General features: G+C 56.9%; 1 protein-coding gene across 2 annotated transcripts in view; it reads right to left on the bottom strand.

Moving 5' to 3' along the window:
- The window catches only part of GSG1L (GSG1 like), a 200,997-nt gene extending 181,958 nt beyond the window's left edge, over positions 1–19,039 (bottom strand). Inside the window, exon 1 of one of the 2 annotated variants that reach the window (XM_079121512.1) lies at positions 18,417–19,039. In XM_079121512.1, the coding sequence (XP_078977638.1) occupies positions 18,417–18,747 (331 nt within the window). In that variant the 5' untranslated portion in view covers positions 18,748–19,039. The remainder of the gene's footprint in view (positions 1–18,416) is intronic. The other variant, XM_079121511.1, reaches the window with a different exon arrangement.
- Between the last annotated feature and the right edge of the window lie 7,018 nt (positions 19,040–26,057).

Here is a 26,057-nt window from a genome sequence, read left to right on the forward strand (position 1 = left end):
TTTGGTCACAAGGCCCCCTGGCAGGTCAGGAGTCCTGTGTCCACGTCAGCACCACGGAGCGCTCCTGGGTGCAGCCCCGCACCTCTGCGGTCACTTCCAACTTTAGCACAGGGAGCCAGACAGTTTGCAGTGGCCCATCCAGGAAGGCTGAGGTGAGTGACCCTCAGCACTGCCCCGGCTGCCGGCTGCGGTAGGAGGGTGCAGTCCCGGGTGGTCCTTTCCTTATTAAATCCACAAATAAAACAGGAGAGCCGGGTGCAGCGGTGCACGCCTGTAATACCAGCAACTCGGAAGGCTGAGGCAGGAGGATCACCCGTTGAGGCCAGCCTCAGCAACTTATAGAGACCCTGCCTCAAAATAAAAAACAAAAACAGGGCCAGGGATGAGGCTCAGGGTTGAGCACCTCTGGGTTCAATCTCTGCACTGAAGAGGCAAAGGCAGGACTTGAACCCACAGCACCAGAGCCCTGATTCCAGCAGGCTGCCCCTCTCCAGGGTCTCCCCGACTCTCGAGCCTGCCTGCGTCAGAGGGAGCAGGAAGAAGGCCGTGGGGTGTGCGGTGCACACACTGGAATCCACGCTCCGGAAAGGAGGGGAGAGTCTGTCTCCATGGTTACCCTGAACCTGAACGAAACAGCGTTCGCGGATCACCGTAGCCTTGAGCATCGCCACCTCGTCCTCCGCCAGCAGCCTGAGAGCCGACCACCCGCCCACTCCGAGAACCCGCCTTTTTCATGATGCCCATCATCAAACCTGGCACTTCATAACCACCAAATATTTCCTAATTATTTACAGGTTCGCCTTCAGAGCAGCCAGCCAGACAATGAAGCCGCTGCACATTTCTCTAATATCCTGCGCGCCTCCGAAAACTGAGACCGAGTCACCGAGAGGATCCCGGCCATCCTCCCGCAGCGGGCTCCCGCGGATCCCCAGGAAGCAGCTCGATGGCTCCCACTTCCCCACGGGGACACCGAGGCACGGCTGGTGAAAGACGGCTAGGATCTGACCACGAGCGCCACAAAGAGCGTCCGGGTGCTTTGTCTTTTCCTCGCCCTAGGGAAGGCAGACGACCTGGTCTCACCGAACTGCCAAGCCTCGTCGTGGGTAACGGCGGCCAGTCGGCTGCGCGAGGGGTTCTGAGGAACATCGGATTAGTGGGGAAGAGCAGGGCAGTCGGAGGAAGGCTGGCCGAGTGCGGAAGGGTGGTGCTGGCACCGGCGACAGCAGCGAATGTCCCTGGGAAAGTCTCACGTTTGTTCGCAACTAGGATTTTGTCCCCCAGGGGACGCTTGGCGATGCCTGGAGACATTTCTGATTGTCACAGCAGGGGTGGGTGCTGCTGGAGCCCGCGGAATCTCTGCAGTGCACAGGCAGCCCCTCCGCCCAGGGGTGAGCCAGGCCAGAGTGCCTGAGTCAGGAAACCTCCTGCAGAGCGCCCACACCCGCTGACCCAGTCCCCAGCGGGCCAGTCAGCACGACACCTACACATTCAGATGTCTGGAAACAAAATTCCTGACTTTCCTCCACAAAGGCTTTCTTCCCCATTGTCCTTCACCTCCATAGATCGCACTGCCCACCAGTTTTGCGGTGCAAAGGCCCAGGGGTCATTCCTTCATCCTATGGCCTCATCGAATTCCCTTGTTTTTCCTGCAAAATGATTTCCACACCAACCACCATGGCTCACGCTATGTCCCTCTCGCCTGAACCTCCAAACTCGGCCCCGGGCCAAATACACCTCCCTCGGGCTCCCTGCTCCCACCTCAGGGCCTTTGCACCTGCCATTCCTCCACCGATTCTCTTTCCTGAGATCTTCTGTCTCAACATCTGTGTCCTAGAGGAAGGTCACCGCCCAGGGAGTCCTTCCTCCCTGGCCACCCCTTGGCCACCCAGACTGGCACAGCTCCCCAGCCACCCTGCAGCCCGCCGCTCATTTTCTCCTTTACTTCATTGTGACCCTCACTGCTAAAACCATCTGCTGTGGGCTTGTTACTTGCAGCCTCCAAAAACTCCAGGAAGTAGAGCTCTTGTCTCCGTTCTCCTGTGTCCTCAGTGTGAAGAAGCAGAAGCAAGAATGGCCCCCGGGCACAGTGGGCACTCAAAGAAGAGCCCAGAATGGATGAACGGGGAGGGCCAGAGCCTTTCAGGAGCCTCCGGGAGGCCTCCCCAGGACTTGAGGACCCTCCGCAGCCCTGGACGGGAGACTTCCCTCTGCCAGGCACGTGGGGACTTGCAGGCAGCACTGGGGTCTCCACCCTGAGCAGGGCCGCCTGGGCATCTGGGAACCGCCAGACCCCACCAGGCTGGACTTCCCCACCCAGCGTGCCACGCGCGCCACTCTGCATTCCAGGCGGGACCTCAGCGGAGCCAGCGCGTCCTGCGGGTGCCAGCCCGTGGGCGTCCTGCCTCCTCTGCAAACCCCAAGGTTGTTCGGCTCTGATCTCCATTTCGTTGGCGGGTGGAAGGAGGCATCCTTAGGTCGGGTCACGACCCAAGGTCACACGAGCAGGGGACCCAGACCTGCCTTTGGTCTCCAGGACCCGTAGGCGCCAAGCTGCGGTCAGGAGGAGCACCTGATTTAATATTAATGTGGAGTCAGAGTTTGTCAGTGGTCACGACGAATAAGCGGTTCTGAGCCGAGAGGACACCCCCTCCCGCCTTCCTCGGCAGAGGACAGAGGCTTCTGCGATAGGACCAGTGCCCAGCAGGTATGTGCGCTTGGCCCGTTGGTCCTGCCTTCAAGCAGAATGCCCAGGGGGACGCCCAGAGCGGGGAGGCGTCCTGGGCAACCAGGCATCGGGCTTTTGTCAATCATGAGACCAAGAAGGAATTTCCACCGATCAGCTTATCAGTGGCCACAGCCACTGAGGACAGAAGGGCCTCCGTGCCCTGAGCACGCCCCCCAGACGTCACCGGGTCTGGCAGTGCGCCGGCTGCTCCTCCCAGGCCCCGCCCACTCCTCACCTGCGGATGCCCGGGGCGGGGAGTCAGGGGACGGGCGCAGGCGCACCGGCAGCCCAACCAGCCAAGGAGGGCTGCCAACAGAGAGGAGGCGGGAACTGCGCCTGCTAGGAGCTGTGGTGTCACCTTCACCGTCTCGACTCCTGCTCTCCACACTCGAGCCCTGGGAGGTGAGAGGGAGGTCCCCCTTGAGCTAGCCGGTCGCACAGTGTACATCAGCCTAAAACCATGCAGAAACCTGCTCAGCGACGCACGGGCCACAGAGCGCTCGGAAGCCGAAGATCCCCAAGTGCGACTTTGACAGGAACCAGGTGGCAGAGGGAAGCTGGGCTGCACAGGCCCGGCGGCTCCAGCCGAGCGGGGAGCTGTCCCCAGGCCGAGGAGAGCAGGCCTCTGGATGCGCTTGTCACAAAACCACTCCATTCGTGACAGCGTGTGTTTGCGACCCCAGGAAAACACAGGCTCCGTAGCTCGGACGGGCAGGTTGGAAGACAAGACAACAGATCTCATTCCGGAGGACGGCGGGCCAGGGTGATAGAAGCCAAGCGCCAGGGACTGAGCGGCAGGCGCAGCAAGGGGCTCATGGTGCAGCGACAGGAAGCTCCAGACGCTTCCTGCTCTGCCAAAGCAGGGGGACTTTGTTAGGAGTCAGGAGCATAATTAGGCACAACCACAGGCTGAGAGACGCCTGGTTTCCTTTCCTTTATGTTTCTTCTCTGAGCTGGACCTGGACCTAAAGCCTGCGCCTCCTCTTGCTTTGGTGGGAAGACCAACTTACTTGTCCCAAGAAAACCAAGCAGGCCAAGCGGGCGTGGTGGCGCACGCCTGTAATCCCAGCTGCTCGGGAGGCTGAGGCAGGAGGATCGAGAGTTCAGTCAGCCTCAGCAACTTAGTGAGGCCCTAAGCAACTCAGCAAGACCCTGTCTCTAAACAAAATATTATTTTAAAAAGGGCTGGGATGTTGCTCAGTGGTAAAGCACCCCTGGTTCAATCCCTGGCACAAAAAAATAAAAAATAAAAAAACAAACCAGCTGAGGAGGCACAATAGAGCCCACTGGGCCCAGACAGAGGCTCCAAGCCAGTCCACGCCACCATGCCTCGGCCACTAGCTTAGAGGAGCATTGAGGATCTGTGACGTGGAGTCCTCTCCGGGACATTCAGAGATGCCACCAGCTGCAGAATGAACCCTCCAGACCATTTTGGAACAGGAAAGGACAAGACAGAAAGAACGTTGAAATCACAAGCAACACAATGGCAGACACAGAAGCGGAAGGACAGAAACCAGTTCAGAGGAGTGGTGTTCCCGAAGAGGCTGGCGGGCGTGGAGTTGCGACAGGAAGTGGAACAGCGGAAAGAAATTAAGACCAGGACCCCAAAGCACCGAATGCTGGCGAGGGTGCCAAACAACAAGAAGTCTGATCCGTTGCCGGTGAGAAAGAAAAGTGGAACAGCCGCCGTGGAAGACAGTTTGGCAGTTTCCTAACAAAACTAAACATACTCTTATCACATGGCCCCAAAATCACACTTCTCGGTATTTACCCAAAGGAGTTGAAAATTTATGTACACACAAAAACCTGCACGCAGATGTTTATAGTAGATTTTATTCATAATTGCCAAAACCTGAAAGCAACCAAGGATGTCTTTCGGTAGGTGATTGGATAAATAAACCAGAGCACACCACAGATGGTGGGATATTATGCAGCACAGAAAAAGAAACATGGAGGAAGCTGAAGTGCACATGGATCAAGGAAGAAACCCAACCTGAGGAAGCTGCGCACCATGGGATTCCAAATCTCCAACATTCTGGAAAAGGCAAACTGCCAGTAAGTGAAAAGATCTCAGGTTGCTGGGGACGGAGGAAGGGCTGGATGGACAGGCAGAGTGCAGAGGACACACAGGGCAGCGGAATGGAGTCTACGTGGTGGATCCTGGTCATCATCCCTGTGTCCACGACACCAAGGGTGAACCCCCATATAAACTAGAAGTTGGGTGTCCATGTAGGTTCATCTGCTGTAACAGATGCACCCCTTTGGTGGGGGTGAAGATAACGGGGTACACTGTGCCGTGTCAGGACAACGGACAGATGAGACACTGCTGTACCTCCCACTTGGGTTGCTATGAATGTAAAGCTGCTCTAAAAAGTAAAGTTTATTAAATGGTAACAATACGAGCAAGCCGCCCAAGCTGGGCTCCATGGGAGCTGGGCTGGCTTTAGACGACATTTAGCTTGGTGTGTAGCTCAGGGGTGGAGCCCCTGCCTGGCAGGTGGGAGGCCCGGCTCCCCCAAGAACCCCCAGAATAAATAAGTGAAGAACGATTTCTGTGCTCTGGGCGATGTCTCTGCTTTGAGGGTGGATGGGGGATCCACAAGAACCCAGGGAACTGAAAAGCGAGCAAGCTTCCCAGAAGGAGCAAGAGCGCCTGGCCTCAGACTCCCCGTCCTCCACAGGAGAGGCCAGAAAGCAGGAGCGGTGCCCACAAGGTGTCCCCAGAAGGATCCAGCCCTGGGGTCTCCACCTGGCCACGCTGCCGCCCAGAGCCCAAGGCCACCGAGAGGGACAGGAGCTCAGAGGCGCATCACTGTGCTGAGCAGGAAGCCCCTCCGTGGCCCGCACTGTCCCCCCCCAGTCCCCTCGCCACCTGCTGCTCCCCAGCCACACCCACTCTTCAAGGCCGCCAGGTCCTCTCTGTGCAAAGATGTGTGTGCCGGTGCCCTCTGCCCGGCCACCGTTTCCTCTGATGGTTTGCGGCTGCTTCAAGTCTCCATCGAATGTCACCTCCGCAGGGAGGAGGGCCTGCTTCCTCAGGTCCTGTCCACGCACGGCCAGCAAGGGGTCTGGTCAGCACAGAATTAAGTCTCAACGCTTGTTACAGATGCGAGTTCAAAAGCCAGACTGCAAAGGCGACGGATTTCCTCACCCTGGGGTGGTGGTGGGAGAGTTTATAGAATATCTTTATTCTCTTCATAATTACAAGAGTAGTAGAGGTGCCAAGTATTCAAGTATTAAAATCAGAATTAGTGTTAGTATGTATGATTTTTAAGCTATATTAAAGAAAACAAAACTTAATCCATACAGTAAAGAATAGGAAAAAAAATCAAAGAAATTGTTTAAAGAAAATAATTGAAAGCATTCAAGCTGGGCACAGTGGTGCACGCCTGTAATCCCAGAGACTCGGGAGGCTGAGGCAGGAGGATCACAAGTTGGAGGCCAGCCTCAGCAACTTAATGAGGTTCTAAGTGATTTAGTGAGACTGTCTCAAAATAGAATAATTTTAAAAAAGGGATTGAGAGTGGAAGAGCACCCTGGGTTTAATTCCCAATACCACCAAAAAAAAAAGGGAAAAAAAAGAAACATTCAATAAAAATGAGGAAGTAAAGGGTTAGGGTTAAGGCTCAATGGTAGAGCACTTGCCTGGCACCCACGAGGCCCTGGGTTCAAACCCCAGCACCAAAATAAAAGAAAGAAGTGAGACCAAATGTATTTGTTGTAGAAATAAATATTATCTGGTTGAGACCCTCAGGTTGTACTAAAAGAAAGAAAGCTAACTCAACTGTTCTTGCCAGATTTGCACCCAACAAAGAGACATCGAAAAGTTAAAATAAAAAAGGGCTAATAAGAGACATATCAAGGGAACACAAGCAGAAGAATGCAGGGCTAGCAATATTAAAAGATAAAAAAATGGAATTTGAAATAAAAAGCATTCACTAGGGGAACATGGTCATTTTATCTTGACACAAGATAAAACCCACAGCTCTGCAATGAAAATATAACTGTCACAAATCTTTTTGTGATTAAATAATATAGAACTGAAGTTTATAAAAACGAAAACTATGAGAAATGCAAGTTAAAATGGAAAGAAGTCTACTAATGAGAAAGGTTTTGACATAACACTTCTTCTTTATGAAGATCAAGAGAGCAAAGATGAATAAATAGCAGTATAAAGTCATTAAATAATACTATGTATAAAGCTGCTTGAAACTTTCCTCAGGGAACATATCTAATTCTTCAAATAAAATATTTACCAAAAATATATATATACAAAGCAGAAATCACACCTCCTTCTCTATCATTCAGTAAAGTTTAAAATTAATGACAAAAATTTAAGCAATGAGACAAAGCTCTGGGAAATTTTTGAATGCTCTACTAAATTATCCTTGGACCTATGAAATAACAAAACTAAAATTTCACAACTTGCAATTGCAGAATCTTTAGAAAATCATTTCAAAGAAGACCCGGCATTTTAAAACTCATGGGATAGGACCAAAGTGGTAGTCAGAGGCAAATTCATAGCTTTGAATGCATTTGTTATCTTGTACTACGAAAACAAAGCTCTCAACCTAAAAACTTGAGAATGTTACCAATACAAACCTCAGAGACGCAGGCCAAAAGAAAACAAGGATAAATCAGAAAATTTAAACAGTTAATAAATACAGGAATACCAGCACTTTAAAAGGGAGTGTGGAGGGGCAGTGGAGGACCCTGCGGGAGCCAAGCTGTCCCTGGAGTGGACTGAAGAAAGGAGAGACAGACAAACCGTCAGAACCTCCACCGAGGACACCCGGTCTCAGGACAGATCCATGGAGAGACCTCGGCCAGTCTGCACTCTCCACAGGGCTCCAGAAAAATCCCACCAGGGTCCCCGGCAAGTGCAACGGACTTGAACAGGACAAACGAAGAAAAAGAAAATACAAATACACAGGATGAGGGGCGAGGAGAGGAAACGGCATCGAAAAGAGGTGTCCTTCTTTTAATCCTGAGAAGATGCTATGCCCAATTTTATGCAAATGATTAGAAACTCTTGAGGGTAGAAAAAAAATGATTTTCTAAGAATACACGACCCACTAAAAACTCACTCCGGAAGTAAAAAACAGAAGTGAACAACCACCAAGGACAAACTCGTTCTGCTCCGAATGTCCCCCCAGAACTCTGTGTGGCTGCCACCTTCTGCCCACTCAGGTCTCAGTGCAAATGTCACTCGTTAAAGACCACTTCCCGGACTCCCTATCAAAGGTCGCACCCTGACCCCTGAAATCCCAGCGGCTTGGGAGGCCGAGGCAGGAGGATCAAGAGCCCAGAGCCAGCCTCAGCAACTCAGGCCCTAAGCAACTCAGCGAGACCCTACTAAATAAATATTAGATTACAAGGGCTGGGGTGTGGCTCCGTGGTGAAGCACCCCTGGGTTCAATCCCTGGAACAAAAAAAAAAAAAAAAGGGGAAAAAGACCCCCCCCCCCCAAGAGCTGTCTGGTAAGGCCTGTAGCTCTGGTGTGACAGGGAAGTCGCGGCTTGCCTGCGCCTTAACGTGAGTGTTCTCTCTCTCCCCACTGGAGTCCCTGGGGCAGGAACTTTGGTAATCAGGTTTGCTCAGCAGAGGACTCAGCACAGCACTCAGTAAACATGACGAAATAAACAAATGGGCGAAGACTAAAGAGACGAGGCTGCTTCCAGAAAATCTCTCCCAAGATGCAAACAACTTCTGGAAAATTCTGCCCGGTCAGAACCACTGGGGCTGCAAGTTCGCACGTGGAAATCTGGCCACGGGTCTCGGAATCCGCTCCGTCTCCCTCAGAGGGAGGACTTCAAGAAGGCTTGACAGTCAGAGGCTGCGCCGGCTCAGAACATGGAGGCCGGCAGCCCGGGCCTCCTCCTGGTGTCTGACTGCGCCCTTGACTCTCCGAGTGCCTGAATCTGGAGCCACCCGAATTACAGTCACTAGGAGACCCAGCCTCACCCTCTGTCCCCTTCTGGAGATGGGGCTGTGCCGGCTTTGCCACCACTCGGCGCACAGTGGCCTTGGTGGGGGCTCCGCGAGCCCAGTGTGAGTTCTGAGACAAGAGCTTCCCATTGCCTCTCCGGCCAGACTCCCCTGCGCCCTGAGGAAACCCAGGACAAAGACATGCAGACGGGAACTGGGAGCGTTCCCTTCTGGATAATTCCAGCTCTCTCCATTTCCAACCAGTCCCGGAAATTCAGTTGTGGGGGAGAGGAAGAAATGGGGGCAGTTTTTTAAAATTAGCTATTCTGCCAGGTGAGGTGGCACACGTCATCCCAGCAGCTTGGGAGGCTGAGGCAGGAGGATCTTGAGTTCAGAGCCAGCCTCAGCAACTTAGTGAGGCCCTAAGCAACTTAGCAAGACCCTGTCTCTAAATAAAATACAAAATAGGGCTGGGGACATGGCTCAGTGGCTAAGTGCCCCTGGGTTCAATCCCTGGTAACAAAAATAAATAAATAACAGCCACTCTGACAAACAGGTGTGTCATAAAATTGAAGGTCAAGGTCTTGCCGATCTCCAAGAGATAACCAAGGGGCAGCAACTGGAAAGCAGGACAGAGGGAAAGGGCCTCAGTGCCTCCACCGGCTCTGCCAGGGACTGGGGGCCAGTGGTCTGAAGGCCTTTCCCTGCAGAGACCTGGCTTTCCTCATCACAGAAGAAAGGGTTGATGTTCGCAGCGATTGCCGAAGCCGGGTTGCACATCACCAGAGCACTGAGGTAGATCCGGTGATTGGCAGCCCGTCAAGTGGGGAGAAGCATTCTTAAAAAAAAAAATGAGGCTGTGTGGAATACAGTATGCTGTAATTTTACACATGGCCAGGAAAGACCGCACTCGAAAGGGAACATTTTAGCAAAGCAATTGAGTAGAAATTGGGAGAAAAGTTTCAGGTCATGGAAACTGCCAGTGCAAAGGCCCTGAGGCAGGCACATGTCTGGGGCCGTGAGAGACCTTCACAGGGACCGTTGGCTACAGCAGAGAAGAGCAGAGTGGGAGGGGAGGCCGAGGGCCGCGGGACCATGATGGGTCTCATAACCACTGGGAGAACTTTGTATTTCCACAGAGCAAGGAGGTGACCATGGGAGGGTTTGAGCACAGAGACTCTGTCCACTGGGCAGTAGATGACTCAGCAGACAATGTGGGGCAAAGAGGCTCAGGAAGGCTATGAGGGGGTGTTGGAGCAATCCAGGCAAGAAGGGTGCAGGCCCAGGCCAGGGGGCAGGGACCCTGAGAAATGGCTGGATGCTGGGCATAAGAACCGACCGGGTTTGGTGATGGCTGGGATGGCAGGGTGAGGGACAGGGTCGAAGACTGTCATCTGCTGAGACAGGGCAGGTGGGCAGGGTGTGGCAGGGGTCACTGGGCGCCCACTGCCTGCATGGCTCTCTGCTATCTAGGCGGACGACAGGGCAGCCATCCTCCCGGGGAGGCCAGACGTGGCGAGTGACCTGCTCTGGCCATAGGCGTGACTGCAGAACCACACAAGCCTAACGCACCTCCTGCCAGCCAGCCACGGAAACCAGCCTCCCTGGGTCCCCCGCCAGGCAGCTGCACAGAGCCCAGCTGACCCGCGAGGGACACGACCCCTGAGCAAGGAACCAGCTGGTCGGGAGCCACTGGCTCCGCGGGTGGTCACTGTGGCCTGGCCCGGCCTTGGGGCCGGTCGCTGGCTCAGAGGTCAGCCTGCGTCAGGTCCCTATCTCTGCTTCTTCCGGGGCCACCCAGAGACCTCTGGAGCTGGGACCTGGGGGGACTGCTGGGTCAAGGCTGGCAGGAGGGACAGGCGTTGGGCGAAGGGCGTCTAAGAGGGCACAGGAGCGACAAGCAGCGGCCTCCTCCTCCCTCTTCCGAAGGCCAGGGCGTGGAAGCCCAGGGAAGGAGCCACAGCTGAGGGACTTGTCGCAAGCTGCTGCCCCCCACCACTTTCACTTAGAGTGTGGGTGATGCCCTGGGCCCCACACTTGTCCTCCCAGGTTGTTTTTATGACTGTTCAAACTCCATGTGACACACAGTGCCACCGTGGCCACCGTGGCCACCAGGGCTGCTGGGTGGTGTGGGGGGCGGTAAGGGAGTGGCCCCAGCTGCCTGGGCCACCAAGAGAGGGAGGCGAGGGCGGAGGGCCTGGCCTCTCTTCCCCTTCCGCCTGCCTTGGGCCTCAACCAGCCAGCCCTGCACGCAGGGTCTCCCTGCAGGGCCTCCGCCAGGCCTGCACAAAACCTTCCAGGGAAAGAGCCGCTAGGGACAGGGACAGGTGCTCCCCCACCAGGGGCTACTCCAGCTCCCCTCCCTCCTTCCTCTCCAGCTCAGGCCAGACCCTCCCCGCGGGCCCACACACCTGTGTGTCCCGTGTGTGTGTGTGTGTGTGTGTGTGTGTGTGTGTCTTTCTCTCTCTCGCCCTTTCTGGCTGTGTGATCCTCCCACCGCGTCTCTGTCACCCCTCACCACGTCTCATCTCCTCTCCTTCCCTGTGGCCGCCTCTGACTCACTCCCGGGGGAGACTGGGACAAAGTGCCCCTGCCCGGGCTCCGCCTCCAGGGCTCTGCCCAGGCTCTGCCTCCAGGGCCCCGCCCCCGCCCAGCCTCCGCCTCCAGGGCCCCGCCCCTGCCTGGGCTCCGCCTCCAGGGCCCTGCCCCCGCCCGGGCTCCGCCTCCAGGGCCCCGCCCCCGCCTGGGCTCCGCCTCCAGGGCACTGCCCCTGCCTAGCATGCGCCTACCAGCCCGCCCCACCTCTGCTTCCAGAAGCCAAGCTCAGGCTCCCAGACCTCCTCCCCACCACCAGGAAAGACTGACAGCCCCAGGGAAGGGGCCTGGCTCCTGCAACCCTGTCACCCAAAAGTGCTGAGTTGGGCAGTTTGGGGCCAGCCATCACCACCCAGCCAGAGTGCAAGGGACACAGCAATTGCATTCGTTTTTGGAGTCAATGGACTATTTTTGGACACAGATCGTGGCCTCCCAACTGTAGTCGATAGAAGCAACCAGGAAACGCAGGAGGAACCGTCCAAGGGATGATCCCCACTTTTCCGATGAGGAAACCGAGAGCTGCGTCTCCCCCATCCACCAGAATATCTGGGAAAACTGGCTCCCTCTGCTCTGGACCACAGTCCCCACCGGACCACAACGAGACCCCTGAGAACCTGTCCAGGTCTCTGGTCAGGGTTGGATGAGCAGAACCCAGGGGTCCTGCAGCCCTGGATGCCACCCCAGAATGCAGCTCCCCACAGCCCAGGAGGGAGTCTGCCCTGGTCTGCTGGTCCCACCCAGTCCCCCTCTCTCCCACCTGGGCCTCCTGGTGGCCCTCAATGGCTCACTTCCTAAAATTGCTTTTCATTCAGTAGGACCTTTCCAAGGTCATGTGCACTTTCCAGGGAATGGCCAGGGACACCCTGAGGCCGGAGTCTCAGGGTAAGGCTCGCCCATCAAAGTGTCACGTCACTTACTGAGGGTCACGGGGTCTGAGTTTCTGCTCTGGTGAGGTAAACGCGTGCAGAAATGCAAAACAGGCGATGCCAGCTGGTGGTGCAGGCAGTGGGAGGACACATGGGGGACCCAGCAGCTGGGATGGAAGACGCCAGTTTTGCATGAACCAAGGAAGGGAATTCCAGGTGAGGGACAGGCAGGTGCAAAGGCCCTGAGGTAGCAAAGATCCCGGTGCAGCCAGGAACTACAGGGAGGTGAACAAGGCTGTGGCGCAGCAGCGAGCAGAGGGGAGACCAGAGGAGGCCGAGGGGCAGGCAGGGGCTGGCAGGCAGGTCCTAGCCAGTACCCAGCTGGGAGCAAGGCAGCGAGGGAGGAGGGAAGAAGTCCTGGGGACAATGGCATGGAGCATAGAGACCAGGTCCCGTGCACACATAAGCCCCAGATGTCCCCAGAATCCCAAATATGCCAGGGGTGGAGCTTGGCCTTGGGGAGCCAGGAGGAGAGGGAGATGACACAGAAGGCCGGGGGTGACAACAGCAATGAGAGCAACGGGGATGAGGAGGGGCCGTGCTGGGGACCATGAGGCCACCGATTAGACAGGTCACCCAGGAAGACCTCACTGACTGGAGCTCATCTGAGCAAAGCCCTGCCTGGGAAGGGAGGTGCCTGCAGGACAGTCACTGAGGGCGGGGAGTGCAAAGGTCCTGAGGTAGAAACACCTCAGCCTGTTCCGGGGCCAGTGCAGGCTGGCGTGGGGCAGAGGGACTGGCAGAGAGGTCAGAGTGTGGGATGGGTCGCCCTGCCGATCTTGGAAGCGGTGGGCTCTGGCCCGGTGTGACCGATGACTTCGGAGGGTCCCGAGCAGGGCGGAGGTGGCCCACCGGGTGTAACAAGACTCCTTGGCTCTGGGTGGGAACAGCCCAAGGGGACCAAGGGCAGGAGCGGGGCCCCGTGTGGCACAGACAGGTGCAGCTGGCTGGGCACGGCCAGGCTGGGCTGGACTTGGAAGAAGGCACTGACCGGATTTCCAGGGGCCAGATGTGGGGCGACGGCAGGGTCTCGGAGGACCCTGTGTCTCAGGGCCTGAGTCCTGGAAGGGCAGCAACGAGGAGGAGTGGTGGGCACACCGTGGACACCCCTGCAGGACCGCGGCCACTCCGTAGGCCCAGGTCTGAGCACGGACACACCCGCCAGGTGTTTGAGAAGAGCCATGAATCCAGATGTTTCTATGAAGCGTCCCATTCCCAGGAGCCGGCACGGCTGGGGGACGCTGTAAACTCTCAGGGGCTCACAGAGCAGACGTGGCTCAGATCTGACCCACAGGCACCCAGCCAGTGCCATCTGATTCCATCCCAAGGCAAACAGCATCATCCCCGTGCCCCAGCCAAGGAAAGTGAGGCCCAGAGAGGGTGATCTCCTACCCAAGGCCACACAGCCTGCCTGACTCCAAAGCCTGTGGTCACAAGGATGGTGCTCTGCCACCTTCAACTTCCAGGAAAAAAAAAAAAAAAATCTTTTTTTAAATACTCATTTCACACCTGAGGAAAGAAGAGGCCAGAGAAAGAGAGAGAGGAGTGTGACTTTTGAAAATCCACTTGGCAAGTTGGCAGCCAAATCTAGCCAAACCCAGGCTCGTGACTCCCAGCACAGTGCTCTTCCCAGCAAGACTGGCTGGAGGAGCCCAGGGAGGCTGACGGAGTCAGGCCAGGGTGAGCATGCAGCAGCAAGCAGCACAGCCGCCTCCAGGCACACCCCAGGTCTGCCATTTGCCAGCTGTGTGACCTTGGGTAAGTTGCTTTGCCTCTCTGTGCCTCAGTTTCCTCAGCAGGAAAGTGGGGGTCACCATGGCACCTGCCACTGTTGGAATGACAGGAAGTAGCGCTTGTTGAGGGCTTACGGCACTAGCTTCCAAGTCCAAGTCTTTGCCCATGGGAGCTCCCAACGTGAAGCCTGTCTAAACTTCACACCAACATACCCCAGGCTCTGGAAGCCCCGGGCAGAGGACATCGTTGGGTCCTTGTACTCAGTCCCCAACCCAAGGAAGAGGAGTGGGGAGTGGGCCCTACATTGCAAGGGGGAGCCCAGGGGTCCCCTCCTTGCTGCACCATAAGAAAAAACCCAGGGTCCCAGGAAGAACTGACGGCCATTCAGTTCAGTTCGAGGGTGACGATTCACTGAGCACCTACTGTGTGCCGTGTCCTGAGCCCTGGGGAACCCCTGGCCGACACTGCCCATGAAAAGCCATCCCCACCTTCGTGAAGCGGGTGGGCAGGTGGAGTGAGGTGGGCACCAGGCCGAGGGCAGGAAGTCAGGAGGAAACTTTAGCAGAACACGTGCCGGCAGGGCAGTCAGAGCGGCTTGAGCCCAGACTCTTAAAACTTTCAGGACATGGTCTTGGCTGGACCTGGGGGAAGAGCAGAGGGAAGAGCCAGTGCAAAGGCCCTGAGGCAGAGGGCCCCAGGTGTTGGAGAGGCCAGAGTAGCAGGAGGGCAGAGATCCAGGGGGCAACGGGAGTCCAGTGGGGGCCTTGGCTGGACTCTGGGTGTGAGGAAGGACCCTGGGAGGGTGCTGTGCATGGGCAGAATCTGAGGATGCCTCAGGTGGAGAACCCACGGGAGCAGAAGCGGGCTCCGGCAGGGGTGGGAGGCCGCTGCAGGTGTCCAGGGGAGAGAGGCAGGTGACTCGGACGGAGCAGGGTGGCGGTGAGCTGCCTGCACTATTCACGGAATCCCAGCCGGACCATCGCCCACCTTCCCACAGGGGAGAGGGCTCTAGAGTCAGACCCCAAGCCGGCCCCTTCCCCAGGGTCTCCAGGACCACCCGTGGGGCCTCTGCTTCGTGGGGTACACGAGCTCCCAGCTGAGGTCCCTCCTGAGTCGTCATCCCCCCTCCTGCGGCCCACCTGTGACCTGCGCTCCCTTGTCCTCTCTCCAAGCCCCCCAAGCCCCCCAAGCCCCAGTGCTCCCAGAAGTCTTCCCAGGCCACCGGTTTGCTCCAGCACTCCCTCCGCCACCCGTCTCCCCAGGCTTCATCCTCCCTTCCGTCCCTGACTCTGCCTCCCCGTCCCGCCCGGCCAGCATGCCCACCTCTGCCCCCAGCGAGCCTGGCCGAGCCTCTGAACCGGCAGAGAGATCCAGCACCCAGGAAGGTCTGGGCGACTCTGCACAGAGGCCAGCCTTCCCTGCCTGGGCGAGGACACCCGCGCCCCTTCCTCCTCGGGAAGGAGAAAAGGATTCTTTGTGCCAGTTGGTGAAAGTGTGTCTGTTTAGGACTGGCAGCGGCTGCCTCTGCCAAGGCTGGCGACTTGGAGTGTGGGAAGGGGGCTCAGCAGATCTCCCGGGGCTGCCCTGGGTGGGGGAAATGACCCCTGTGGGGACAGATGAGATCAGAGAGAAGTGGCCACCAGGCCCTGGAGCGGCTGCTTCCCACGGAGAGGCTGGACTCTGCACACCCCTCCCGAGTGTATGTGTGACACAGAGGGGCGACGGCTTTGCCGAAGCTTCCAGGCGGGAGGGAGGAAGTTGGCCCCGCTGTCCTGGGGGGACAGGGGGAGGCAGGGTTTATGGCTTTTTTTTTTTTTTTCAGGTGATGTTGGGATGTTTTTTTTTTCTCTTGGAGGAAGAATAAAATGGTCACAGACCCAGAAGACAGGTTGTCATGGCAACCAAAGTTTGCAGCCAGGTACTTCTCCACACCCTTTCAGGCCCAGTGCTGGAGAAGGCCGGCCGCCTGGGTGCTGTGGCATCCGCAGCAGAAGCCGCCCACGCTGGCGTGGAGCCCCCAGACATCCCACCAGCAAGGACAAAGCCAGCCAGGACTGTTTCCCAAGCTCCCAGGGAGGAACGCTGGGAATCTCCAAGAACGAAGAGGAAGATGTGGTCCATTTCACCTGCCCAGGAAATGAAGGTGCCGCCATGTTCCACTCACTGAGGACCAAGGGGTCTCACGTCAGCTGTCCCCAGAGGCCCCCTCTGACCCCCACCAGACCTCCTCTTCCCACATTGCTTCCCTCTGACTTCTTTCCACCTCCAAAAAGAGGATGTGGGATCCCTCACCAGAAACCCCTGAGTCGCAAACTGTCACCTGAAAGGTGGGCCCCTAGAAGTGCCTGCCCCCGAGGTGGCCGCCGGGACTGAGCGAGATTCTCAGGCGAGAAGTCTCCACGTGGGCAGAGGCCCCTCCAGCAGAGCTCAGGTCGTTCTTAAGTACTTTCGATGGATGCCTTTTTAAAAGGCGGCGCACAGGTTGGACACAGGTGAGCCCCACACAGGTCGGGCATGGGTGAGCTACGGGGAGACGGCGACCCTCAGGAGTGGTCAGGAGAGACTGCAAATAATCAAAAGGCGTCAGCTGGCCAGTGTGGGCCTGGATGCTCCACAGAGGCAGGGACAGGACAACGGGACTGCCACAGACAAGACACGGTGTGGTATTTCCAAGGTGGGCACAGGGAGGAGGCTGGTTTCTGCTGGAAGGAGAAACCTGGCTAGAGGCAGGGAAGGTCTCCGGAGCTCGGAAACATATTCTTGAACTTGGAAAAAGAATTAAGGGGACCTCTGCTCCAAAGGGTGCAGAGGGACCTCCCAACACTGTGTGGGAGGCCTTGGTGTGGGAGGAGGACGCAGGGAATGTTGCCAAAACAGCTCTGAGGGCGATTTTTCTTATTAGTATTGTCACATGCCACAGGAACTACTCCTGTTCTGACTGCACCCCAGAAATGAATTGATGGGGTGGAACTGGTTAGGGCAGGACCCTATTCAAACACATTGTGTCTTTGACAGGTGGCTGGCATGACTCAGGTGAAGTCCCAGAGAAGTTCAGTGGGGCACCCCCAGAAGCAAGACAGGACAACACGGCAGCCCAAGAAACCTCCAGTTCGTCATCCCCAGGTCCCAGCCAACGTTTCCATTCTGCAAATTAACATGTTTATGTTGCAAACATGTATCGAAGGCCTACTGTGTGCTAGGCACTGCAGCTGGGAATGAGACCATCCAGTGAGGCCCTCACAGTGGGACATCCTGGGGAGAGGGAACAAAACCTAGGCACCAAAGGCAGGTAGGCCCCAGGGAACCTCAGACTGCCCTAGGGTGGTGAGGAGAAGCCATGTTGAGAAAACCCAGAGACCCTGCCGCGCAGGTGGGTGGGTCGAGCCTGGAGGCCAGCCCAATAAGCTAAGGGCTTATTTTGGCTGTTGTGTCCACTCCACGTACCCTTGAGTCACACACGCCAAGTCCATTTGAAGAGATCTGCATGCAAGGAGGAGGTTTAACCTTGGGGAAAGAGGTCCACTCACGCAGGGGGGTCCCCGGAGCCACACCATGTCAGAGGCGCCCGGTCCTGTGGGGCCAGCACCTCCCACTATTCAGCAAACCCCCTCGGCAGCTGTCTCCTGAGCCCTACGTCCGCCTGCCTTGGGGACACTCCCTCCAGCCCTGGCTGCCACGGGGAGGACAGAGGAAGAGGTACGGATCTGCCTCCTGAAAAGCCAGCCCCAGTTCCCAGGAGCCTTGTGCTAACCCAAGTCCTCCCCGACTCCCCAAGTGTGCGGAGCTGTCCCATCCTCGCACCTGCAGGTTTCCCTCTAGCCGCATCCTATTCCAGGAGGGGAGCGAGATACCAAGGGTCCCCCGGCTTCTGGCAATACGGGTGCTTCTGGGCACCTCCGGTTCCCGGGAGCCCCCGGGACGGCCCCCATCTCCGCTCCCGTGCTTCCCAAGCCCGCCTGGGAGCTTAATGCAGCAGGAGATGGGGTAGGGGACTGACCCCGAGTTCCTGGCTCCTCGGATCTGCCATGGGAGGGCAGCCCGCTGCAAAGCCCCCTGCACCGCCACCACCCCCGGAGGCGCGACGGGGCGGGTGTGGGGGATCCAGAACCCGGTGGAGGGAGAGGGTGGGGAGCGTGGAGATGAGTTCAAGCGGGGAAAGGAACGCGCGCCCCTCCGACCCGCAGCTGGGGTGGGTGCCGGGGAGACGCGCCTCCCCAGGGCGCGGCACGGTCCCCACAGCCGCCCCCGGCGTTGGCACCGGGCAGGAGCTCTGCCCCATCCGCTAACGGCGGGGCGTCCCGTACGCCCGGCATCCCGGCCCCCGGACCGTGCAGAGGCGCGTCCCCCGCCAGCGGTCCAGCCAGCCCTGCGGGGCGCTGGATTCCGGGTGGCCGCGCGGCGCGGGGCCCCTCGCCTGCCTGGAGCACGGAGCGCGGCGCTGGGGCGCGGGCCGCCGGGGCCGCACAGCCCCGGGGGAGCCGGAGCCGAGCCCGCCGCCGCGCACTCACCGAGCCCGCCGAGCTCCTCCTCGCACGAGTACCAGATGCCGGTGTGGAAATTCCTGAAGAGGAAGCGGTCGTCGCCCGTCTCCCAGCTGTAGAGCGCGCCGCCAGGGGGGCCGTTCCCGGCGGCGGCGGCGGGGGCGGCGGTGCCGTTGGCCGTGGCGTTGGCGCCCGAGTTGGGGCAGTTGGCGCTCCCGCCCTGGCCGCAGCCGGGCTTGGGCACCCGCTGCTTGCCCTGGCACCAGTACGTGGTGAGGAAGGCGGTGGTGGCGAAGAGCAGCGCCAGCAGGTTCAGGGCCACGGCCAGGAGCGCTCGGCCGCGGCGGCTCGTCTTCATGCCGCCCGCGCCGCCGGGACCGCGCCGCCGGGGAGCTCCGCGCGCGAAGTTGGCAGCCGGCGCCCCGCGTCAGTGGCCGCTGCCCGCCGCGCCCCGGGGCTCGGGCGCCTGCGATCGGCGGCGGCGGACGCGGCGCGGGCCCATGGCCCCCCCGGGCTGGGGGCGCGGCTCGGGGGACGCGGAGCGCGCGGGGGGCGCGGGCGGCGGGCGGCAGCGGCGGAGCGGACCCGGCGCGCCCGGAGCCCGGAGCGCGAGTGCACCTCGGCGAGGAGCTGCTGGCGCCTGGCAGCGGCCACGGCGCAGGGACGCGCGCCCCTCCGTGGGGAGACACCTGCAGGCGGCCGGCGACACTGTTCCGGCGCCCGCCCGCACGGGAGAGGGGGCGCCCCACGGCGGGCGCGGGCGGGGAGGTGGGAGAGAAGGGCCGCCCCCGAAAGAGACCCGCACCCGAGTGGAGAGTCTGACAGGCAAGGAGAATTCTAGGCAAGGCGCTCCCAAAGAGAATCCCCATGGGGACATGGGGCAACGCAACCGGGCACCGGAGTGGGGGCGCACCTCACTCAGACCCAGAGAGGCCCTGCGGGTGGAAAACAAGGACAGAGCCTGTCGCGGCTGCCCACCAGGGACATGGACCAGCAGCCCCCCACCCCCAGAAAGAAACCTCACATCAGACCCAGAAAAAGGAGTTCTCCAAAGGGCCTGAGCTGTAGACAGGGCTTCCCACCGCCAGGCAACTGTAGGACCCGCTTGAAAGACACCGGGGACGGACCTGGAGGTACAAAACAGGACAGGAGGGGGGCCCTGCCAGGAATGCTGGTCGGAGAGTTTGAAAGGTTTGTGTAGCCCTAGGTCACCTCCAGCTCTGAGGACAGCCTGCTCTCAGGAGGAGCCAGTCATCTGGGCTTCTTTCAAGGCACAGAGGTACCCAAGAGAGGTCCCAAGTGTAGGGTAAGAAAAACAGTCCCACAACAGGTTGTCCCCACTTGAAGTCCTGAACAGCATGACCCAAGGAGGTCCCGTGCCAGACACAGAGTTGTAGCCACCAGGCTGGGGTGCCCTGCAGAGGCAAAGCAACTTGGCTGCCACCTCGGAATCTCCAAGGTCGGGTGGGCCGAGTGGTCAATCGTACTGACTGAGGTCAAACAGATCTGGGGCTTGACCAGCTGTGTAACTTAGAACAAGTGGCTTGACCTCTCTGAGCCTCAATTTCCATATCTATAAAAAGGGGAGGAATACACCTCAGAGGCACATCCCACGGGTCTGATGGCCTACTGGCATGAAGTGATGCCACCCAAAAAGCACTTGGCACAAGTGGGCACTCACCAAATTCCAGCCACGATTATTAACAGGTGGACCAAGAGAGTTGACAAACTCAGATAAGCCACTGCAGGACAGCTCGTGCCAAGTGAGAGTGCCCACCTGTGACACCTCCATCCCCACCTTGACCCTGAGACGGGCATTTGCTCTGAGCTCCAGTGACCAGATGCCCAGGGTGTACGGCAATTAATCTCATGTTGATTGCAAAGGCTAATTTGAATTCTGCCCATGCTGAACTGTTCCAGCTACCCCCAGCTCGCCAAGTGGTGGGACTTGCAGAATTCAAGGTGAACGGGATTATGAATTGCCTCACTCCTGTGGGGGGGGTCCCTGCTCGCTGTCAGCTGCTGCCACTCTGCCTGGGGGTAGGTGAGAGTGAAGCATTGTGGGCAATGTCTCTGGCAGGAACTGGCCAGAAGACTGGCCAGGGATCTCTACCCTTGCTTATTAGAGCCCTTTTCTGGCCCTAGGCAAAGGGGTTCCCAACTATTTGAACAGGAAGGCCCTCCGTGTAATAATGACGGTGTTGAGGGTATTGGATGAAAGAGAAGATGTATCATGGCCAAATAGCTACAAGGAACCCAGCAGCAATTTTAAACGGGTTTGCAATATTTATCAAGGTAGCACCTGTACACATCTGAAAGGCAGTCCCCCAGATTTGTGCTTTGATGTGGCACTTCTTTGGGTTTGAGACTGTGGTTGGTGTTATAGGTGGCAGGACTCAATGCCCTTCCCATTAGGAACCCTGTCCTGGGTATACAAAGCTAGGAAAACCCAGAGAATTAGAATTTAGGGATCACACGCTCTCTTAAGAAATACCCAGTAGTTAAAGCATGGGGGTGCACACCCGTAACCTCAGCAACTCTAGAGGCTGAGGCAGGAGGATGGTAAGTTCAATGCCAGCCTCAGCAACTTAGCAAGGCCCTAAGCTACTTAGTAAGATCCTGTCTTGAAATAAAAATGAAAAAATAAAAAACTGAAGACTTACTCAGTGGTAAAGTGCCCCTGGGTACCCAGTACCCAGTACCAAACAAAAGAAGAAAGAAAAAGAAAAGAAACCCATCCACTCACAGAGCATCCACCGTGTGGCTGGCACCTGGGAGAAAAGAGAACACAAACAACCTTAATAAAAACACTTTAGCTGGGCTCAATGGCACACACCTGTGTCCCAGTGGCTCAGGAGGCTGAGGCAGGAGGATGGGTAGTTTGAGGTCAGCCTCAGTAACTTAGTGAGGACCTGAGCAAATTAGCAAGACCCTGTCTCTAAATAAAAAATAAAAAGGACTGGGATGTGTCTCAGTGGTTAAGTGCCCCTGGGTTCAATCCCAGTACCAATAAAGAATCTTTGAGGCTGCCTTAAGGGTCACAGAGAAAAATACAGCAGGGAGGGATAGACACGGGGACAGCTTCGAGGAAGACCTCATTGAGAAGGTGACATTGGAGCAAAGACTTGAAGGAGGTGTGGGAGGGAGCCATGAGGGTATCTGCCGGGGACAGAAAGTGCAAAGGCCCTGAGGGTGGAGCCTGCTGGCCCTATGGGGTAAGCAGATCAGAGTGAGCAAGGGGCAGAGCAGAAGAGGTCAGAGAGGTGACAGGGGAGGGGGACAGAGCACAGTGGTCTGGGTGGCCATTACAAGGACTGTGGCATCTACTGAGTGAAGCAGAAGCCCACAGAGGGTCCTGGCAGAGGGGAGTTAACCCTAACTTGGGGTAGGAGAGGACCTCCAGCTGCTGTGTGGAAGCTGAGACCAGCCAGGGGACTGGAGCGATGCCGAGGGCTCGGACCAGGGTGGTGGCGGTGACCTTGACATTCTGGATTTTTTTTTTTTTTTTTTTTTTTTTTTTTTTGGTGGTTCTGGGGTAGAACGGGCCTCACACAGGCTAGGTAAGCACTCTACCACTGAGCTGCACCCCCAACCATCTGAGTTGGTTTGAAAGGCAGATCCAGCAGGATTTGCTCAAAGATGGACCCTGGGGTGCAAGTCTGGTCCGGCAGGAGCCGTTTCCGGGGATGGATGCAGATCTCATTGCGGGGACAGGGATAGGAAATAGTCAAATTCTTTTTACATTTGTGTTGCTGGGGATGGAACTCGGGGCCTGTGCCCTCTACCAAGGAGCTACAGCCCCAGCCAAGAACATTGGAATTCTGACTGACTTTCCGCTGGGCCTTGTACCTGGAGCTGGGGGTACAGCCCTGGGTGGGGGCCGCACCTGGGAGGGACACCTCTGGGCTCCCTTCCTGAAATGAGTCCAGAATCCTCAGCAAGCACCTGGGACAAGAGGAGAATATTTATCCCAGACAATGATATGGTTGTAATGACCTTGGGCTCGGACAGGAGTTTGTGGGAGGTGGGGTTTGTTCAGTAGGCCAGAAATCCAGGCCCACGGCCCTCCTGGCCCACTGGCAGAGGTCAAGGCCCTTTGACAGCCCCCGGGGGCCCTGCCGACCCAGCCACCCCACGTGGGCTCCCCTCCTCTGCACCGGCTGCCAGAGAGCCCCAGCAAGCCTACGCCCAACTGCCTGGGTCCATCCTCCCAGGTCCAAAACCACTGGACTTCGGGCCTCTGCCTGGAAAGCACTGGCCCTTCTCACCCTGGGTGATCTTGGGCGCTCCTGACCATCCCTTCCCAGGGCACAGCCCTCCCTACCCCCACCCCAACTGTCCCTGCCGCCAGTCACCCCTCTCCCACCCCACAGATGTCAGTTAATGGTTGAATTGCACTGATTTCGCACCTGTCTCCCACCAGCCTGGGAGACCCTCCAGTTCACCCGCTGACGGTCTGAAGGTCAAATCTGGCCCAAAGGCATGTTCTGTTCCGCCAGGACGTGGCTGGCCTCCGCCGTGTGCTAAAGTTCCATGAGTAGCCAGCATCCAAGAATCATGGGATTTCGTTTTTTTAAAGTGTTTTCTCTTAGTGCTTTATAGTCACACGTACTATTGGGGTTCATTTGGGCATATCGTGCATGCATGGAATTTAATGCACTCACATGAAAATCTGAACTTGAGCTTCTCTTGCAAGATCAAATTGCCTACCTACGGGCTGGGAGCCTTTGTCTGACTAACACCGGCAAATGTCCCTGCTTGGGGGCACAAGGGCCCACAGACCCACCAGCCCCTTCCAGAATTAAAGATACTTCTCAGATCACCACGGGCGGTCAGATTTGAGAACCCAGAACCAAGGCCCAAAACATCTTCCATAAAACCAATGTTGATGCCAAAAGTCAGGTTGATGGTTACCCTCAGGGAGTGGCATAGCCGCCCAGAGGGACCACAAGGGGACTTTTGGAGGGCTGATCACACAGGTGTGTGCAGTTCTCGAAAACTCACGAAGCCATACAATAGGGAATTGTGCACTTTGTTATGTTCAACAAAATGTACCAGAGAAATTGTTGCCATTAATAATGAATTCACACTCTTTGGGAAATACGAATGTGCTTTGAAGGGACACGTCCCAAATGTATTTCACTTGCGACTTTCCCTTGGAGTCGGCCGCTACAAAGACATCAGCCAGCTTCTGAGCTTCCGAAGTCACTTCCTGTTTCTTAAACCTTCAAAATAAAGCTTGGGAAAGCAGAGCGGCCCCGGCCTCCAGGCCCTCCTAATTATAGCAAGGGATTAGCCAATTTCCAATTATCAGAGAGGTTTTTCTAAACACTGACTCCCAAGGTACCTCTGCCTAATGCCCACTTCACTCCCCCAGTTAAGACGCCAGCCCAGCGGGGCGCGTTGGCCCTGGAGGGAGGGGTCCTGAAGCTCTGTGCAATCAGAGGCCTCCCGGGGCAGATTCTCAGAGAAAGGAACCAGCTCCATTAGAGAGCGACTGGCTGGAACTTCACAGCCTGCTCCCTTTGGTGGGGTGGGGTGCTGGGGCAGAACCCAGGGCCTTGCACCTGCTGGGCTAGCCTTCTGCCACTGAGCCACACCCGGCCCCCCAGACTGTTCTTTGGAACTGTCGTGGCTCTTCCGGATCTTCAAAAAGTTTTCCTCGCCCCTGCCCTGTACGAGGATTTTCCCGAAGGAGACAGACCAGGACTAAGCCCTCGCTCTAGACACGAATGAGAAAAGGGCAGATGGGACAGGTCTGGATTCACGTCCTCCTTGGAATGCACCCGAGTTGCACATCTTTGGACCAGTTCCCGGACCTCGCCCTCGTGGCCTCAGTTTTCTCATCTGTAAAATAGGGGTGGGGATGGGACGTTAGTGTGTGCTAACTAGTGTCCCCCAACTGCTGTCACTTTCCACCCATAAGGGGTTCGTTGTGTTCCGTTGTGCAGATGAGGAAACTGGGGTGACTTGGACAGGTGGCGTCCACTGCCTGCACTGGGCCTGTTTGAAGAAGGGGTGGGGCGTGGAACGAGGTGTGGCTGGAGTGCCGGGTGTCGGGAGAGCTCCTGTCTCGGCCTGGAACACAGGCCTCTGGGCTTTGCTTCTATTCCCTCAGCAGTGGGGATCCAGGGATGACCACGGAGCGGGGGCATGACGTGCCCAGGGCTCTGTTGCAGCTCTGGGAGCTGGTGGGGCAGGCCGATGTGGGTGAGGCATCTTGGAGATATGGGAGGACGCTCACCCCCTGATTCACGCCCGTCCTGAGACTGTTCTGAGCGCAGAAAAAAACCTCAGATGAACCCCAGCGGCGTCCAGGGTGCCAAACCCCACCGTGCTCGCCCTGCAGTACAGTGTCCCAGGGAGCTCAGCAACCATGAACTCCACCTGACCTTGACGTGAGGGGCAGGAGGAGAAAGGGCAGGGCCCGTGAACACTGATTTGGCACCAAATGCATGTCAGGTATATTGGCAAAGGAGTGTGACTGAGGCTTTATTGGATTCTTCCCGAGTCCCCAGGGCTCCCAGATCTCAGCTGGGAAAACAGTCTCAAGAAGGAGCAGGGTAAGGTGCAGAGTCCAGGGCCACCACGGGTCCCCTCGACCTTTCGTGGCATGGCCCATCTCTCTGTCACCCTCAAACGAAACAAGACTCCAATTAAAGCCCCACGTCTCCTGATGAGCCTTGGGTGCCATTCCTCGTTCCGCGCACTCGGTGGGATCTTTCTCAGTCCTCAGGGTCTCCAGATGGAGTATTTTATCTCATTTCTGGGGAGGGACACGGAAGAAGGTTAGGACACAGAAAAACGATGATTTGGGTGGTCTGGGGCAGTCCCTCCTCCGGCTGATTTTCTGGTAGCGTCGGAGGCTGTGGTTTTCTTCCCTCTGCTGCCCCCTAGGGGTCAAGAGCAGAGCGACGATCCTGGGACCATCCTGGGACCAGCAGAGCCCGGTGCACGACCACCCACCTCGAGAACCTGAACTTCCAGGGAGAGCGATCCACACCCAATAAAGTGATTAGGGGCAGAGGCGTCCGGGGTAGAAATACCTACACATTACATAACGATGCAAGAGAAATGAGCTAAATACAAAGCGTATGCAAAACCGAGAAATTGATAAAGGAGAACATAAAACTCAAACGCTATTTTAAATGTTTTCATTTTCATGTACAACAACCCTTCTGACTTTCATTTAATCATTCTTAATTTTTTTACTGATCTCAGTGCAACTGGATATGCTTTTTTGTTTTAATATCAGTACTCATATTTTAATCCCAATCACCAAATAGGAAACTCTCCTGCATGGGATTTGGTTAATATCCATCCATTTTCCCTGGTGTCCACCCTTCCGTCCACCAAACAGATCAGTACGTTGGAATGTGTGTATTTTTAACAAATAGATTCATGCCTTTAAAATCTTCCTTGGGAAGAATGCGAAATTGGTTGGAATTTTCCGTCTTCCAGTTCTTAAAAGTGTGCAGATTGGAGAGGTTTCACAAGGAAACATATTTTGTGGCTTTTTGGCAAAAAAAAAAAAAAAAAGCTCATAACAATGGAAACGTTTCCAAACATCTGCTTTCAAAACGTTCTTCCCGCCAGGTGTGGTAGGGCATATTCCTGTAATCCCAGCAACTCAAGTAGAAGGATCACAAGTTCAAGGACAGCCTGGGT

This window comes from Sciurus vulgaris (genome assembly GCF_902686455.1).
Source record: "Sciurus vulgaris genome assembly, chromosome: 18".
NCBI lineage: Eukaryota > Metazoa > Chordata > Mammalia > Rodentia > Sciuridae > Sciurus > Sciurus vulgaris.